Raw genomic sequence first — 17052 nt, forward strand, 5'->3', positions numbered from 1 at the left:
AAAATAATGTTGAGGCGGCTTATGGTAGAGAAATGAACATTCATTGCGCTGGCAACAGCTCTGGTGGACATTTCTGCAGTCAGCATGCCAATTGCTCAAAACTTGAGACATCTGTGGCATTGTGTTGTGTGACAAAGCTGCACATTTAAGAGTGGCCTTTAACAGTGTGCAGGCCTTCTTGTTCTTTACTGGTCTTGTATTGTCCCCAGCACAAGGTGCACCTGTGTAATGATCATGCCGTTTAATCAGCTTCTTGATATGCCACACCTGTCAGGTGGATGGATTATCTTGGCAAAGGAGAAATGCTCATTAACAGGGATGTAAACAAATTTGGGCACAAAATTTGAGAGAAATAAGGTTTTTGTGAGTATGGAACATTTCTGGGATCTTTTATTTCAGCTCATGAAACATGGGACCAAAACTTTACATGTTGCATTTATATTTTTGTTCAGTGTAATACGCATATACAATAATTATTACCCCACTACACCTGTGCGTTGGTCTCAGGATAACGTAAAGGGGTCTCTTACCGTGACCCAGGTGGGGATGAGGTCGCACTTATTGAGTACGAAGATCAGGTGCTTCCAGGGCTTCTCCTTCCTCATGTAGGTCTCGATGCTCTGCGAGCGCGTACCCATGGGGTCGCGGGCATCCAGCACCTGTATGATCACGTCGGACGAGTCTATCACCTGTGAGTTAAGGAGGGAGATTGAGAGAGGAAGGCAGAGTCAGGGTATGGGCTTAACCAGGAGTGAACGTGTTCTTAGTTGATCTAAACTAATCTAAAATCACTATACTTCAGGGATGCAAACTGGCGAGGGCCCAAATAGGCGACATTTTTCACACAGGAACATGCAAAAAGTCTGTAAACTGCATGAAAATGTGCCTATTTTCAGAATGAGGTTGTCACAATACCAACATTTTACAAACACCTCTACTCAATACAACACATTTAATTTAACTCCCTACTTTTTACTGTATAATAGAAAAGGCTACTGCAGAAAATAGCTGATTTGCTCATATCTAAAGGCCTGTGAATGTAGTAAGGAATATAAAATGCATAATGATCATTTTTCCCCCTCACACACCTCTCACACATTCCTCCCAAAAGTTAGGCATCAAACAGAATTTAATTAAGGAACACCAAAAATATATATATTTTTATTCAGATTTAGCTTAGAATGGCATTGATTAGGCATCTGCATCCTACCTATGAAGCATCTCTTTGAGTGGGCTATCTATCCCTATTCTGTTTTCCCTGTGCCAGCCAAATGTGTGCATAACCAAGGTACCATGTTCTTAGCTAACATGACTAAACAAGGTCGCTTGCGGCCCAGGAGTAGTTTAAAAACAGCCTGCGACATGGTTTATAAAATGATATAACATGAGCGCCAATTCGCGGTAGAAAGTGGTTTGGGTTAGAAACTTGCGGTTTTCAGTGATGTAAAGGCACAAGCATGACTGTCACTGTGGTCCGCTTTTCCTCTATGGCAGTGACACTCAGAGGCTGCATGACAGCAAAGCCTAGTCAGACTGGCCTGCTTGTTCTTACAGGCGAAATGAAAAAATGCGTATCCACTTTGCTCACGCTGCGAGTCGCACCAATAATTAAACAAATTTAACAGAAACCCCATCACTGCCTGCACACCCCAGCTCGCCATCATGGCTAAATAACATTTGAAAACGTATAGACATGCACAGAAAGAACAGACAGAGAAAAGCAGCTGAGTAGGCTAATGGCTGGCTGCTCACAGCTGTCACACATGATATTATTAGATGAAGCATTCTGTTATGACATATTGGACATCATGCTCTGAAAGCTGATATTCTATTTGTAGGAAGCGTAGGGATGCATTCTGTCATTAATTTCGATATGAGAAACATACACCATTATTCATTGGTGGGTGGTAATCTTAGCTTGCCAGTTTATATGCTAACGTAGCTGGCAAGTTAACGTTAATAACTTTGTGTATAATCATTTGCGCTATTGAAACATCCATGCAACTATATAATGTGCTTCTTATCAACTATTACCGCGGCATTACTTCAAAACAGGTTGCTTACCTTGAGTTGCATTCCAAATTTCCCAGTCAGCAACAAAGTGAGTGATGAGAAGGTAATTATATAGAAGCCGCCAGAGAAGGTAACGTTAGTGAACACAGTGGGAGAATCTCAATTGCATACTCTTCGCGTCCTCACCTCCTTCCCAAAACCCATTGGATGAGGTCCCTCCCCTCTGACCTTCTACTCTAAATGGGTTTTGAGATGGAGGCAAGGAGAGAGGACGCGAGGAGTATACAATTGAGATCCTTCCAGGGAGAAGATCGGTTCACTCCCTTCTTTAATAGTTCAAGGGGTGATACACTCTGCGTACTTTGTCAGGCCCCCCCAAAAAAAAGTTTTTTACGGATCTACAAGATTCATATGGATGACCTAATTTGAGATCAAAATGGCAAATATCGCCGAAAAGTGGCAAGTTTGCATCCCTGATACCGGCACCATATGCAGTATCTATTAGGAAATATCAAGGTGAACTAAAATAAACATTCCTATATCAATCAAATGGAAAGATCCTGTACCTTGTAGAGTTCTCCCCAGATCCTCTTGGACTGGCCCTTCTTAAAGATCTCCTCACGAGCTTCCTCTCTGTGTGTAGATAACATACAGTTCAACAGGTGCCACACCCTAACAATAACCACAGACTGGAACTGCTCATGTGGTCCAACATACAGTCAAAAGCGAGGCTATATTATCAAAACAAAGAAAATGAGTATCAATCATGGAATTGGGGTAGAAGTAAATTTAAAATGGTTAGTAGTTATTGGTAGACTTTGAATACCTGAAAAAGCACAGTGCGGATGAAGGCATTGTCACTGTCAGTAAAAGTGACATCAGTGACAGTAGCCAGTGACAGACTTCACAGTGCCAAAGTGACATTAGGGTGAGTGACCCCAGGAGCTACTGCACTCACCTGACCCCGTCGTCCTCTGTGACCAGGTCGCGGTCCTTCTCAGCGCTGTAGGTCTGTGCCGAGACCTCGGCCTGCTCTGCCAGGTCCTTCATGTCTCCCACCATCAGGTTGGGTCGTTTACGCTGCGCCTTGGGCCCGAACGTAGTCTCAAAGCCTTCTGTGTCCAGGATGTGCACCTTAGAGTTCTGCAGAAGACAGTGGCCAAGGGGAGGAGATGGGGAGAGATAATAATTGTCAAAATTATTGTTTGACAGAGGCTGCACTGGTTAGATAACAGGAGGAGAAACAGGGGCTTTTGCAATCTATTTGAGAGGCCATTCTATGACAGTTGCTTCCAAAGGAGAGAAGCAGCAAGAGGGAGACAGACGGGGAAGACTTTACGATAGATGTGAAAGATGGATGTGGGACGATAGATGTGATTCAGTCTGTGCTGTGCTCTCTTATTATGGTCTCCTCCAATGGGTGTCTGAGCTCTATAACCATAAATGTCCTCAAAATTTAAAAATGTCTGCAAGTTGTTCTGCTGCCTTAAGACAAACCACAACCCAGAGGGCTGGAGGAGAGCAGCGCTGTGCACGCCCAACAGATTTACCGCCGCCTGTGTTGTATCACAGTGAGGCTTTGTAACACTGCCTGCAATGCAAAATAAATGCTTCCGCTAAAGAAAAAGTTGATTTCTCTCTCATTGAGAACAAACAAGCAGAATAAAAACCCAACGGCTTGGAGGTGTTACAGTTGGAACAAAACTCTTGGGTGGAACAGTAGTGGAGAGAAAGAACAGTGATGTAGAATTCCATGTGTGTTCCGTGTGAGGTATAGATTAGGTTATAATTAGTTGGTGCAAACTGCAAAGAAGCTGGTGGCCATGTTCCAGGGGTTCCACCAATAAACAACAGTGGAGAACAAACACAGCACACAGAACCCCAAGTATGCAGTGAAACTGTCAATAAACTGCATTGTCTGAGCCAGATCTGATTAGGAGTTAAATTACCCTCCAACGCAGCTGTAAAAGGCAGCCTTAGTCCTATTGCAACATGGAGAGATCGAGAAAACAAACAGTTTACGAATCTTGTCAAAAGCAATGATTTTTAAGATTTCAGCTTCACCTTGACCATCCGCCAGTATGTTTTGGAGGTTGTTCTTTCTAAAACAATGTGTCTATCACCTCCCGTTTCATTCTTCCACACCCTCTGGTCTCGTTTTGCAGTTTTCTAAAGCTAAGCCTGGCTTTTGAAATTCAAATCTAACAGTAAATGACCATTTTTTATCCTCGAGGGGGGGGGGAAAAAGCAAAAACTCCAAATATGTGTTACCGACTGAAGACAGAACCTATGGTGAAAACATAGAATAAGAGACCTGACAAAGACCTTGGCGAGAACACTCAGCCAACAAACAGTGAAGATCAGGAACAGATCAGAAGAGAGAAACAAAATTGACATCCAATAAATAAATAAAATTCAACATATCTGGACTTGCTCACATTGCCTTGGCATGGGGCTCAATTCCCTAAAAGCGTAAGACATGAAATGGCAAGAGGAGGAAGGAGGAGTGAGAGTAAAAAAGGAAAAGGCCATTCATCTCCAACAGCTTTGAGCGTCTTGAAAGTCTTGCACGCATATGGAGCTATTTAGAGGTAAAAGAACACTGAAACTCAGTCAACAACAATGTTCAGAGAGAACATGAAGAACCGGACAGAAGTGTTGTTTGGAGCTGGGCGATATGGTCATATTGTGATACATTTTACCATGTTGCTCGATAACAATAAATACAAGGACATTCACTGCACATTGGTGGCAGGGCTCTAGACAACTATCCAGTGCCAAGTAAGACAACAGAGATGGTAGCCTATGATTAAAATAGTAAGCTATCATTTCATGTAACATATCCAGGGAATGGCATGATTGATATTTTAATGTGCAACCTGTCAAAATAGGATCCAGAATTATCCGATGTATTTTTGGCTCTTCAGAGAATTTGCCAAGATCTTTGTGCTATAGGCTATATATTATTCACATCCTGTGGAAGTGGGAACTCAAAACATTTAGCTAGATTGCTAAATCTAAATATGATATTGCTATATAGCCATGTAGGATAATTGATTCATCCATCAGTAAAATGTGGGCTAATGTCCTACAAATACTTTCCAGCGCTAGGTGTAACTTAAACAGTAGATGCTTTGAAAGCTATCATTTCCCTGCAACAGCATTTTGATCAATGGTGCTTCTCAGAATGCATCTCTCACTCCACCGTGCACACAGCAGCCGGCCGCGAAAAAGGGACAGGCAGATACTTTCATAGCATGAATCAACATAATGCATAGGCTATTACGGTTGAGAAAATAATGGTTTTAGAACAATCTACAGGAAACGTAGTGTAGCAAAAATCACCGGGGGCAGGTGCAAAGTTGGCCGCTGCATCGAACTCTCTCTTGCGAAACACAACTCGATACAGGCAGGTTGGTTCATGGTGAAGCGGAGCAAAACGAGGCCGGTTGGAGAGGAAGATACCAACCCTTGCATATATAGCCTGGTTAAACCGGACTGAACGCTCAGTCTGGTGTAACCAAGCTCTAAGAAATAGGTTACCTGAGATACACAGAGTAATGATTTTACAATAAGTTAACTACTGACTTTCAGCATGTTTAAAGAGAAGGGACCTCAACTTGTACTGCACTGACTCAGACGATTGATTAAAAATAAATGAATAATAAGATGATGGTTGGAGCTGTATTGTTAGATTTCAGTGAAGCCATTAATTTTATTTATCATAAATTGTTATTGAAATAAACTCACTTGCTATGGCTTTACATCACATGGTTGCATAGTTATTTATCCAATATAACCTAGAGTGTTCAATGGAAGCTTCTAACATCAGATACACTATATATACACAAAGGTATGTGGACACCCCTTCAAATTAGTGGATTTGGCTATTTCAGCCACACCTGTTGCTGACAGGTGTATAAAAATCGAGCACACCGCCATGCAATCTCCATAGATAACATTGGCAGTAGAATGGCCTTACTGAAAAGCTCAATGACTTTCAACGTGGCACAGTCATAGGATGACACCTTTCCAACAAGTCAATTAGTCACATTTCTGCACTGCCAGAGCTGCCCCGGTCAACTGTAAGTGCTGTTATTGTGAAGTAGGAACATCTAGGAGCAACGGCTCAGCCGCGAAGTGGTAGGCCACACAAGCTCACAGAACGGGACCGCCAAGTGCTGAAGCAAGTAAAAATTGTCTGTCCTCGGTTGCAACACTTACTACCGAGTTCCAAACTGCCTCCGAAAGCAACGTCAGCACAAGAACTGTTCGTTGGGAGCTTCATGAAATGGGTTTCCATGGCCGAGCAGCCACACACAAGCCTAAGATCACCATGCGCAATGCCAAGTGTCAGCTGGAGTGGTGTAAAGCTCGCCACCATTGGACTCTAGAGCAGTGGAAACGCGTTCTCTGGAGTGACTAATCACGGTTCACCATATGGCAGTCCAACGGACAAAAATGGGTTTGGCGGATGCCAGGAGAATGCTACCTGCCCGAATGCATAGTGTCAACTGTAAAGTTTGGTGGAGAAGGAATAATGGTCTGGGGCTGTTTATCATGGTTCGGGCTAGGCCCCTTAGTTCCAGTGAAGGGAACTCTTAATGCTACAGCATACAATTACATTCTAGACGATTCTGGGCTTCCAACTTTGTGGCAACAGTTTGGAGAAGGCCCTTTTCTGTTTCAGCATGACAATGCCCCCATGCACAAAGCGAGGTCCATACAGAAATGGTTTGTCGAGATCGGTGTGGAAGAACTTGACTGGCCTGCACAGAGCCCTGACCTCAACCCCATTGAACACCTTTGCGATGAATTGGAACACCGACTGCGAGCCAGGCCTAATCGCCCAACATCAGCACACGATCTCACGAATGCTCATTGCTGAACGGAAGCAAGTCCCCCGCAGCAATGTTCCAACATCTAGTGGAAAGCCTTCCCAGAAGAGTGGAGGCTGTTATAGCAGCAAAGGAGGGACCAACTCCATATTAATGCCCGTGATTTTGGAATGAGCTGTTCGACAAGCAGGTGTCCACATCCTTTTGGTCACGTAGTGTATGTGCAGTGTCCCTCAGGGCAGTTGCCTTGGGCCGTTACTCATCTATTTTTACAAATGATTTGCCACGAAGCTATAATGACTATGTAGCGAGTCGACACGCTACATTTCAGCAACCAAAGCCAGAGAACTCACTGAAATTCTAAATAAGGAGTTAGTCAGCATCAGAATGGGTGATTCATAATAAAATGGTTTTAAAAACATTAAAACTAAAAGCATTGTATTTGGTTCAAAACATTATCTAAGACCTAAACCGGAGTTGTACATAAAGGTGTGACCATTAAGCAAGTTGAGGAAGCTAAACTCCTAGGTATAACATTGGAAGGTCAATTATCATGGTCAAGTCATATTGAGAAAGTTGTTGTGAAGATGGGGAGGGTTGTGTCTGTTATAAACATATGTTCTGCGTTTTTGACAAAAATCAACTGTACTAGTTGTTCCGGCTCTGGTCTTGTCCCATCTTGATTACTGTCCGGTAATATGGTCAAGTGCAGCAGAGAAAGACCTAGCAAAGCTGCAGCTGGCTCAAAACAGAGCAGCATGCCTTGCCCTTAACTGGACATACAGAACTAACATCGACAATATGCATGCCAGTCTTTCTTGGTTAAGAGTTGACGAGCGATTAACTGCTTCTCATCTACAAGAAATATTACTGTGACGAAAATTCCAGATTGTCTATATAATCAAGTAACATTCAGCTCAGACACCCATACATACCCCACAAGACATGCCAACAGGGGTTTCTTCACAGTCAAAGACCAAAAACGAATTCACTGCAACGCACAGTTTTATACAGAGCCATCATTGCATGGAATGCACATCTCCAATTACTCAAGCAAAACTACCTTTAAAAACAGATTAAAAAGCAACTCATGGAACGGCGGGGACTGTGAGAGCCAATTTTTTTTGTAGATGTATTGTTTGTATATCGGTGTATCTAAAAATTGTGACTTTCCTTTTCTATCAGTGTTTTGTTACTGTTTTGTGTTTTTTTGTGGACCCCAGGAAGAGTAGCTGTTTCTTCTGCAAAAGCTAATAGGGATCCAAATAATAAAAAATCTCATCCATATCACACTAACTACACAAGACAGACCGCTACAGCTTTGCCAGATGGGACAATATTGAATAACATTGTGTGGGATCGAACACAAATCAACACTCCCTGTAGTCAGAAACATCACCACCACAAATATGAAAGCACACAGTGGGGAGAGTGCCGTCTGCTAAGCATCAAGTAGCCAACTCCACCCCAGTGTTGAGTCACTTGGTGTCCTAATTTGACCAGGGTCGTATTCATTAAGCACCAAACAGAAGAAAATACTAAAACTTCTGACCCATTTTTTGTTTTGTCGCAAAACATTTTGATACAGTAGGCTAACGTTGCACGGTCAACCGAAATGTTGGTACTTTTCCGATACTAAAACACGAAAAACAGTTTGATACTAGAATTTGTTACTTTCGGTAATTGTGTCAAATGTGTCTCAAGTCATATACGGATTGAGAGGATCGAGTCTGTCTAGTAATTTGTCTGAATCTTTTCAAGGGGGCAGTAGTGAGCTAGCCAGGCTACATGAGCTTGTGCATGCAGCAGACACAGTGCAAGCCACTTTTGAGAAGCAAGCGAGAGAGAAAATGCCGACAGCATGGCTTCTTGAAACAAAAACATCATACCTCCACGCCCGCAGCTTGTTGACGAAACTGTCTCAAGAAGCGAACATTTCTTTACATTTTAGTCATTTAGCAGACGCTCTTATCCAGAGCGACTTACAGTTAGTGAGTGCATACATTATTATTTTTTACATTTATTTTTTTCATACTGGCCCCCCGTGGAAATCGAACCCACAACCCTGCCGTTGCAAACGCCATGCTCTACCAACTGAGCTACATCCCTGCCGGCCATTCCCTCCCCTACCCTGGACGACGCTGGGCCAATTGTGTGCCGCCCCATGGGTCTCCCGGTCGCGGCTGGCTACGACAGAGCCTGGATTCGAACCAGGATCTCTAGTGGCACAGCTAGCACTGCGATGCAGTGCCTTAAGACTGCTGCGCCACTCGGGAGACGAACTATGGGAATACTTTGCGTACAGAGCAGATGAGGGCCAGCCAACCGAAACAACTAAGCAAAAGGTGCTACAAAGCAGTGCAGTGCAAGGGAGGTTTAGTTCCAAAACGACAAACTATTTTACACACAACATTTGCATTGTAACGTTATTCTACTAGCAACTAAATTTGAATGATTTTTGAGTGACAATGACAAACATATATTCAGCATGACATTCATGTGAGCATTTTAATCTGATTACAACCGAAAAGTAATTTGAAATGCACTCATAACTTAGCTATGAAAGCAATATATTTAGACTACTTCGTGTTTGTCTGGGCTTGCTAGCATCAGCCAGCAGCCCTGGGCGGAGCATTTCACCCTGGGAGTTAAAATGCACTCTGGGAATCGTAGTATGCTATGTAAAATCCATTGTATTTCTACAGTGGGGGAACATTGTATTTAGTCAGCCACCAATTGTGCAAGTTCTCCCACTTAAAAAGATGAGAGAGGCCTGTAATTTTCATCATAGGTACACGTCAACTATGTCATCACATTGTAGGATTTTTAATGAATTTATTTGCAAATTATGGTGGAAAATAAGTATTTGGTCACCTACAAACAAGCAAGATTTCTGGCTCTCACAGACCTGTAACTTCTTCTTTAAGAGGCTCCTCTGTCCTCCACTCGTTACCTGTATTAATGGCACCTGTTTGAACTTGTTATCAGTATAAAAGACACCTGTCCACAACCTCAAATAGTCACACTCCAAACTCCACTATGGCCAAGATCAAAGAGCTGTCAAAGGACACCAGAAACAAAATTGTAGACTTGCACCAGGCTGGGAAGACTGAATCTGCAATAGGTAAGCAGCTTGGTTTGAAGAAATCAACTGTGGGAGCAATTATTAGGAAATGAAAGACATACAAGACCACTGATAATCTCCCTCGATCTGGGGCTCTATGCAAGATCTCACCCCGTGGGGTCAAAATGATCACAAGAACGGTGAGCAAAAATCCCATAACCACACGGGGGGACCTAGTGAATTACCTGCAGAGAGCTGGGACCAAAGTAACAAAGCCTACCATCAGTAACACACTACGCCGCCAGGGACTCAAATCCTGCAGTGCCAGACGTGTCCCCCTGCTTAAACCAGTACATGTCCAGGCCCGTCTGAAGTTTGCTAGAGTGCATTTGGATGATCCAGAAGAGGATTGGGAGAATGTCATATGGTCAGATGAAACCAAAATAGAACTTTTTGGTAAAAACTCAACTTGTCGTGTTTGGAGGACAAAGAATGCTGAGTTGCATCCAAAGAACACCATACCTACTGTGAAGCATGGGGGTGGAAACATCATGCTTTGGGGCTGTTTTTCTGCAAAGGGACCAAGACGACTGATCCGTGTAAAGGAAAGAATGAATGGGGCCATGTATCGTGAGATTTTGAGTGAAAACCTCCTTCCATCAGCAAGGGCATTGAAGATGAAACGTGGCTGGGTCTTTCAGCATGACAATGATCCCAAACACACCGCCCGGGCAACGAAGGAGTGGCTTCGTAAGAAGCATTTCAAGGTCTTGGAGTGGCCTAGCCAGTCTCCAGATCTCAACCCCATAGAAAATCTTTGGAGGGAGTTGAAAGTCTGTTGCCCAGCGACAGCCCCAAAACATCACTGCTCTAGAGGAGATCTGCATGGAGGAATGGGCCAAAATACCAGCAACAGTGTGTGAAGACCTTGTGAAGACTTACAGAAAACGTTTGACCTGTGTCATTGCCAACAAAGGGTATATAACAAAGTATTGAGAAACTTTTGTTATTGACCAAATACTTATTTTCCAGCATAAATTGCAAATAAATTCATAAAAAATCCTACAATGTGATTTTCTGGAAAAATGTACCTATGATGAAAATTACAGGCCTCTCATCTTTTTAAGTGGGAGAACTTGCACAATTGGTGGCTGACTAAATACTTTTTTCCCCCACTGTATGTTGTGTACTGCGTAGACCAGGGGTATTCAACTCTTACCATACGAGGTCTGGAGAATGCTGGTTTTCTGTTCTATCTGAAAATGGCTTCGAAGTCCAGGGTTGAGTTTGAGGGGTGTAGACTATTGCAGTATAGAAGCTTCAGACATGTTGTTTTGGAACTAAACTATTAAATTATTTAGCAGTGATGAAAAATGAATCATAGGTCTAATGAATGTCATTTTACCCAATATTATGGCCATAGATGATCAAATTAACCCGGATACTGTATGTATCAAATTACATTTTAGAAGAGATATTCTTCTGTTATTTAATTCTTAAGTCAATAAAAATGTGATAACATATTGAATTTGGCCTTTAGTACTATAGTCCATAGAAACGCATTGAATAACACATTCATAAAATGGCAAAAAAGACAGTCAAATGTTTTATAATAAAGAATAAGGTTTTGAAGTGTGTCATATCTAGGAGATATAAGAAATCTCACATAGATATACACACACACATTTAACCCCCAACTCTAGGTGGTTATTAATATGGTGTTTTATTTTTTGAAAGAAATTGAATATATTATTTTAGATGTTGTACAAGTTATCAACATATTGTTCAATATTTTAAAAAATAAAAGGCCAGTGGTTATTCTGTCACTTTTCTTGCAACGGTATTGTTTCAGTATCGTGATAGTAAACCTGGTATCGATGTCAAAATGCTGGTATCGTGACAACACTACAGTGTGCCCAAATTTATGCGACCCTGTTTGTTACTCACATGTGCCTTGACTCTGTCATGCAGGAGGGACATGGGCAGCCTGCTCTGTTTCATCACCACGCGGTATGGGTCCTTCTTCACTGCACCCATCTCATCCTGGAACTTCTGTAGGGACGACTGCTTGATGACCCGAGTGTTTGCTGAGACGGAGGAGACCAGAGGGGAAGAATTAATCAGTGTGTGTGTGTGTGTGAGAGAGTTGAGGCTGCTATCTTATCTCTCCGTACACAGATATTTAAAAAGGCATAAAACAGATTTATTCTTACAAATCAAGGGTTTGCCAGTCAATATTGACAAGAACTTCACTATTCTGTACACATTTTCAACTTGCTCAGAGCCAATCAATTGTTAGACAAATTGCCATTATACCCATCTAATCAATCATAAACAACACAGACCCAAAATCATTTGTGGGTTAACCTGTGACAGTGTGGCAATTGCAGTTAACAGCACTACTCACCAAACCATTTGATGTTGGGCTCCACTCTGGCCTGTGTCCCATCAGCCACAGTGGACTGGTATGACAAACGCTTGATCACCTGGCCTCTGTTGTTGCTAATGGCAGAGGAAATAGTCAGTGGTCACGAAAGCAGGTGCATGGCAATGATATTACAGTCAAATATATTACAACACAATCATTTAAATAAATAAAAATAATGAAGAGGAGCTAAATGTAGAATACCAGGAACTGGTGTGCTTTATCTGGGTAAAGTGTCAACTGAACAACCCCTGACCTGAGAGTTACACTAGCATTAAAGGAAAGAGTTAATATGCAAGTCACAGGGGAAGTGTCACAAATGTTTTTTTCTCTCCATCATTTACCATCTCTGCTTCTGTCTGTACATATTCAGACGCCTGACAGTTGCTCGGTCCCTCATGCTGTTGCCTGAACCTGCAGGAGTCTTGGGTCGGTCTGGAAAAGGTAGAGTCGTAAGGTTACGGTGATATAGCAATTTCATGTCACACAGTGTTAGAGATTATAGGTGTGTGGTGGTACTTTGGGTTAATTAATTGTCAGTGTAAGAACAATATTGGAAATCCATATAAAGTGTAGTTATTACCCTATTTAAATAACCACTCTGTTATAGATGCAAGCAAAAATAGGTTGGACGTTTTACGATCTGAATTCTTTGTAACTTATTTTTTAGTCATAAATATGGCTAGGACATCTGGTGATTTCTGTTTGCTATCATACATACAAATAGACAAGACATATAGTGATGACATTCTGCCTATTTCAGGTAGAGGAAAATATGTTCTCAATGTTGTTATTGAAGTTACGTTGTGTTTTAGACATAACGTTAGACAGAATGTGTAGCTAAATTAGCTAGTTACTGTAGCGAACTAATGATGTCAGTGCCAAACATATTGTATACTTTTCCATTTGTAGCTAGCTAACACGAATGTCACATATGGACCAAATGTTTTTGTATAGCTAGCTAGGTAGGTAGATCTGTCAGTTTCATCTTTTCAGAGAAAGTCTATCGGGCTAGCCAGCTAACTAACATTAGCTGTAAACAAACAGTACATGGCGCATGGACTGTAATTTACCAGGATTACTGCTGGCCGTCGAGGTGTTTATCGTGCTTTTCCCCTTGAACCGTGGCTTCACCATCTTGGCAGGTTATCTAACACACACGTAGACGATGAACAGTAAACGAAAACACTCAAAATGTCAAGTTATATCTTCAACTTATTCTATGTACCCGATCCACGTGTTCTAACCCAGAGTACCGCACGTTCCGGAAGGACGTCATCAGAGAGCGACAATACATGTACCAAAACTCTGATCTGTATACAATGACGAAACGCATTAGGTTTACGCGGCGTTCAAAACAACTGGGAACTCGGAAATCTCCGACTTCCGACTTCAACGTATTCAAAACAACTGGAAACTCGAAAAAAAACGAGCTCCGACTGGGGAAACGGTCATCCAACTCAGAATTTCAAATCAGTAACCCAGCCTCTTTCTAGAGTTCCGACTTTACGACCTGAAGATCACTGACGTCATGATTTGACCTCGTATTTTCCGAGTTCATAGTTGTTTTGAAGGCCGCATGAAATCTCTCACTTCACCTCCTCCTCTCTGACCATGTGATGCTCAAGTAAGGGTCAGTGCTTTCCGGGATCATTGGGACTTCCCTACCCTTACCTTAACCATAACCCCTAACCATATAGTTCCACTAATAAAGGACTATTAAATGTGCAGTGCACTACTTTTGTGAAAAAATTATATTCAATTCAAGCACCCCTACTTCCCGCGGCTATGCCCTAGCCCATTGAAACATTTAGCTTTACACATAAGAGTCATTGGACTAAGGCGTCTTCTGTAGGGGGAGGTTTTGTTAACATCCCCGACGCTCGGTCTGAACTTTAACATGCATTGATTGCAGTATGGTTCTTTCATATCAGCAATAAATACATTGATACACACCTTTATAGTGTTAGAGTTACTGTTCCCACACAGCCATATATCCATGTTACAGCATGTGCTTACAGAAGACAGAGGGACCACCTGTGCTAATTAGTTATCTAGCATGCTCCACCTGTGTGTAATGGAGGAAGGCCGCCAGAAAGGTGTTGTCAGTGACCACGTTAACATGCACACCAATATCCCGTTATTATTCGGGATACTCAAGTATTCTGTTTTTGAGTTGACACATACTGTATAAACCTCATATCTCGTTTATAATAACCAGAAAAAGCTTGCATCCCGGTTATGAAAACCCGGATAAGATGCCTGGGATATGCTGATCTAAAACGTGATACTGTGGCATGTAAATATCTTATCTCGTTTACTGTTGTTTTTGCGGTCTGTGCAGGCTCTGTTTCACATATGATGGATGTTGTGTGATGATGTTTTCATCCGATTGTCAAACAAATCACCTCAAAAAGCAGGCTACCTGTGCAGTTCGATGCACCATAATAATTTAGCCTACTATAATTAATTTACTATAATCTTCTACTGGCTACTTTCCACCCTAATTTAGACACGTTTCTGCTTATAATGTCCAACATTTGATAGGTTATTATAATTTCCGACATTTGGTAGGCCATTTGTTTGTCAACTATAGTTTGATACATGCAGCTTCTCTTCTGTCATATAAACGCAACATGTAACAATTTCAACAACTAATTGTTTTGTCTTATGAGACGCAAGAGACACTTTACAAAAATATAAAACGCAACAATTTCAAATATTTTACTGAGTTACAGTTCATATAAGGAAATCAGTCAATTGAAAAAAACTAATTAGGCCCTAATCTATGGATTTCACATGACTGGGCAGGGGTGCAGCCATGGGTGGGCCTTGGAGGGCATAGGCCCACCCACTTGGCAGCCAGGGCTCACCCACTGGGGAGCCAGGGCTCACCCACTGGGGAGCCAGGCCCAGCCAAGAATGAATCCCCCCCCCCAGTATGTGGCATTGTGTTGTGTGACTAAACTGCACATTTTAAAGTGGCCTTTTATTGTCCGCAGCATAAGGTGCACCTGTGTAATAATCATGCTGTTTAATCAGCTTATTTGATATGCCACACCTGTCAGGTGGATGGATTATCTTGGCAAAGGAGAAATGCTCACTAACAGGGATGTAAACACATTTGTGCACAACATTTGAGAGAAATAAGCTTTTTGTGTGCATGGAACATTTCTGGGATTTTTAATTTCAGCTCATGAAACATGGGACCAACACATTAAATGTTTCATTGAGTTAAGCGGGATATGAGCTACTATCCGGAATACTGTGCGCATGTAAACTTGATCATTGAAAAATATTGTCTGCTGCAACTGTGATAAAGCCGGTTAAAACAGTGCATAGTAAGTGTATATTTAGCATTTGTGAAATTATTTGATGTGACATGAAAGTAAAGGGCTTTATGTTTCTAGAACCTTATAGCCATTAAGAATCGATTCACGTTTAGATGGAGTATTTGGCTGTTTTGGCTGCCAGAGCCAGTTACCTCTGAAAATAATATATAATTTAACAACCTTGGATCTTAAGGAGTAAGGGTAGGCTCCTTAAGAGTAGACCGGCCTCTTGGGCTGCAGTTTTGTCCGAAAATCGTTTAGCTGGTGGTCTCGGGTCTGTTGCTTATTTTGCATTTCCTAACAAATTCCCAAACTGCCGCTGTTCAGCCAAGCAAAATGCTAACAATGTAAACCACGTACCAAAACGACCAATAAAATAAATTGTCTGAGAAAGCAGTTTTTATGTAGACCCTATTTATATAGTAGCTTGTACTGGTGATACTTGCTACTAAATGCTATACTTCTGCACATTGCTGCTTTTTCCAGAAGAGGGTGCAACACAGTTGTATTGGTTTGCTTGCCTGGGTCATAGAGGATTATGCACAGAAGTGTGCATTAAGCCTTTTCCTGTCAATCCTACACATCTATTCCTATTGCAACTGTTCTGTCAGGTTATACATTGGGATTATAATTATCCTTCCTATTTTAGTTTTACAGTTGCACTTTATTTAACTACATAACATTTATTTTACACCCTACCCATGTGTGCAGTTTATAGGCCTACACAACTATTTATATAGGCCTAACTACCAACTTTGGACTGTTTGTCATACAGCCTACCTGTGTTTTTGCTGTTGTTTCCATTCTGCATTCCTAACTGAAAACACTGTCATTCTGATTACTTGTCCACTAATGTATTAAAAAGTTAGCCTAAATGCATCCGTTTCAGCTCAAATGCAAATATTGGTTAGATTACATTGTTATTCTGCAACAATCTGTGCTAATAGTAGACAAGTTGATGAAAATGTGGTCTTAAAGGTATTTTTGTGTGTGACGGTACAGTCATGGCAAATATAATAAACGTGTTTACCCTACAGTATATAGTCTAATACACTTGAAACCTGTGCAGAGAGCTTGTGGAATGCGTAGATAATGGATTCAAAGGCCTTGCACGTTGCCAATAAGAAACAGGCATACCCAGCTTAATAATGGTCCTCTATATCCATTTTATATGTGGTTTAAAGGAATTTAAAAGTGTTTTACCTTGGCCGTGAATTTAGAGGTATTTTACCCTGTCGGAAGAGACTTGTAAGGTACCACTTTAACAGCCTACTTAGTATTTTTACTTTCATCATCAAGGTATATGACGCAATAACATAAATTGCACTCAATTCAACACTTTACAGAAGTAAAGATAAGATTGTGTAGAGTTGGCTACAG

The 17052-nt window shown here is 41.6% G+C and overlaps 1 protein-coding gene across 1 annotated transcript in view; it reads right to left on the reverse strand.

Moving 5' to 3' along the window:
• The window catches only part of LOC121542147 (nucleolar GTP-binding protein 2-like), a 32304-nt gene extending 18695 nt beyond the window's left edge, over positions 1 to 13609 (reverse strand). The window contains exons 1-7 of the mRNA XM_041851636.2: positions 13414 to 13609; positions 12685 to 12775; positions 12323 to 12417; positions 11863 to 12002; positions 2972 to 3156; positions 2580 to 2646; positions 531 to 689 (exon numbers count right to left, since the gene is read on the reverse strand). Of these exons, the coding sequence (XP_041707570.1) occupies positions 531 to 689; positions 2580 to 2646; positions 2972 to 3156; positions 11863 to 12002; positions 12323 to 12417; positions 12685 to 12775; positions 13414 to 13477 (801 nt within the window). The 5' untranslated portion in view covers positions 13478 to 13609. The remainder of the gene's footprint in view (positions 1 to 530; positions 690 to 2579; positions 2647 to 2971; positions 3157 to 11862; positions 12003 to 12322; positions 12418 to 12684; positions 12776 to 13413) is intronic.
• Between the last annotated feature and the right edge of the window lie 3443 nt (positions 13610 to 17052).

Source organism: Coregonus clupeaformis, chromosome 17, assembly GCF_020615455.1.
Source record: "Coregonus clupeaformis isolate EN_2021a chromosome 17, ASM2061545v1, whole genome shotgun sequence".
Lineage (NCBI taxonomy): Eukaryota > Metazoa > Chordata > Actinopteri > Salmoniformes > Salmonidae > Coregonus > Coregonus clupeaformis.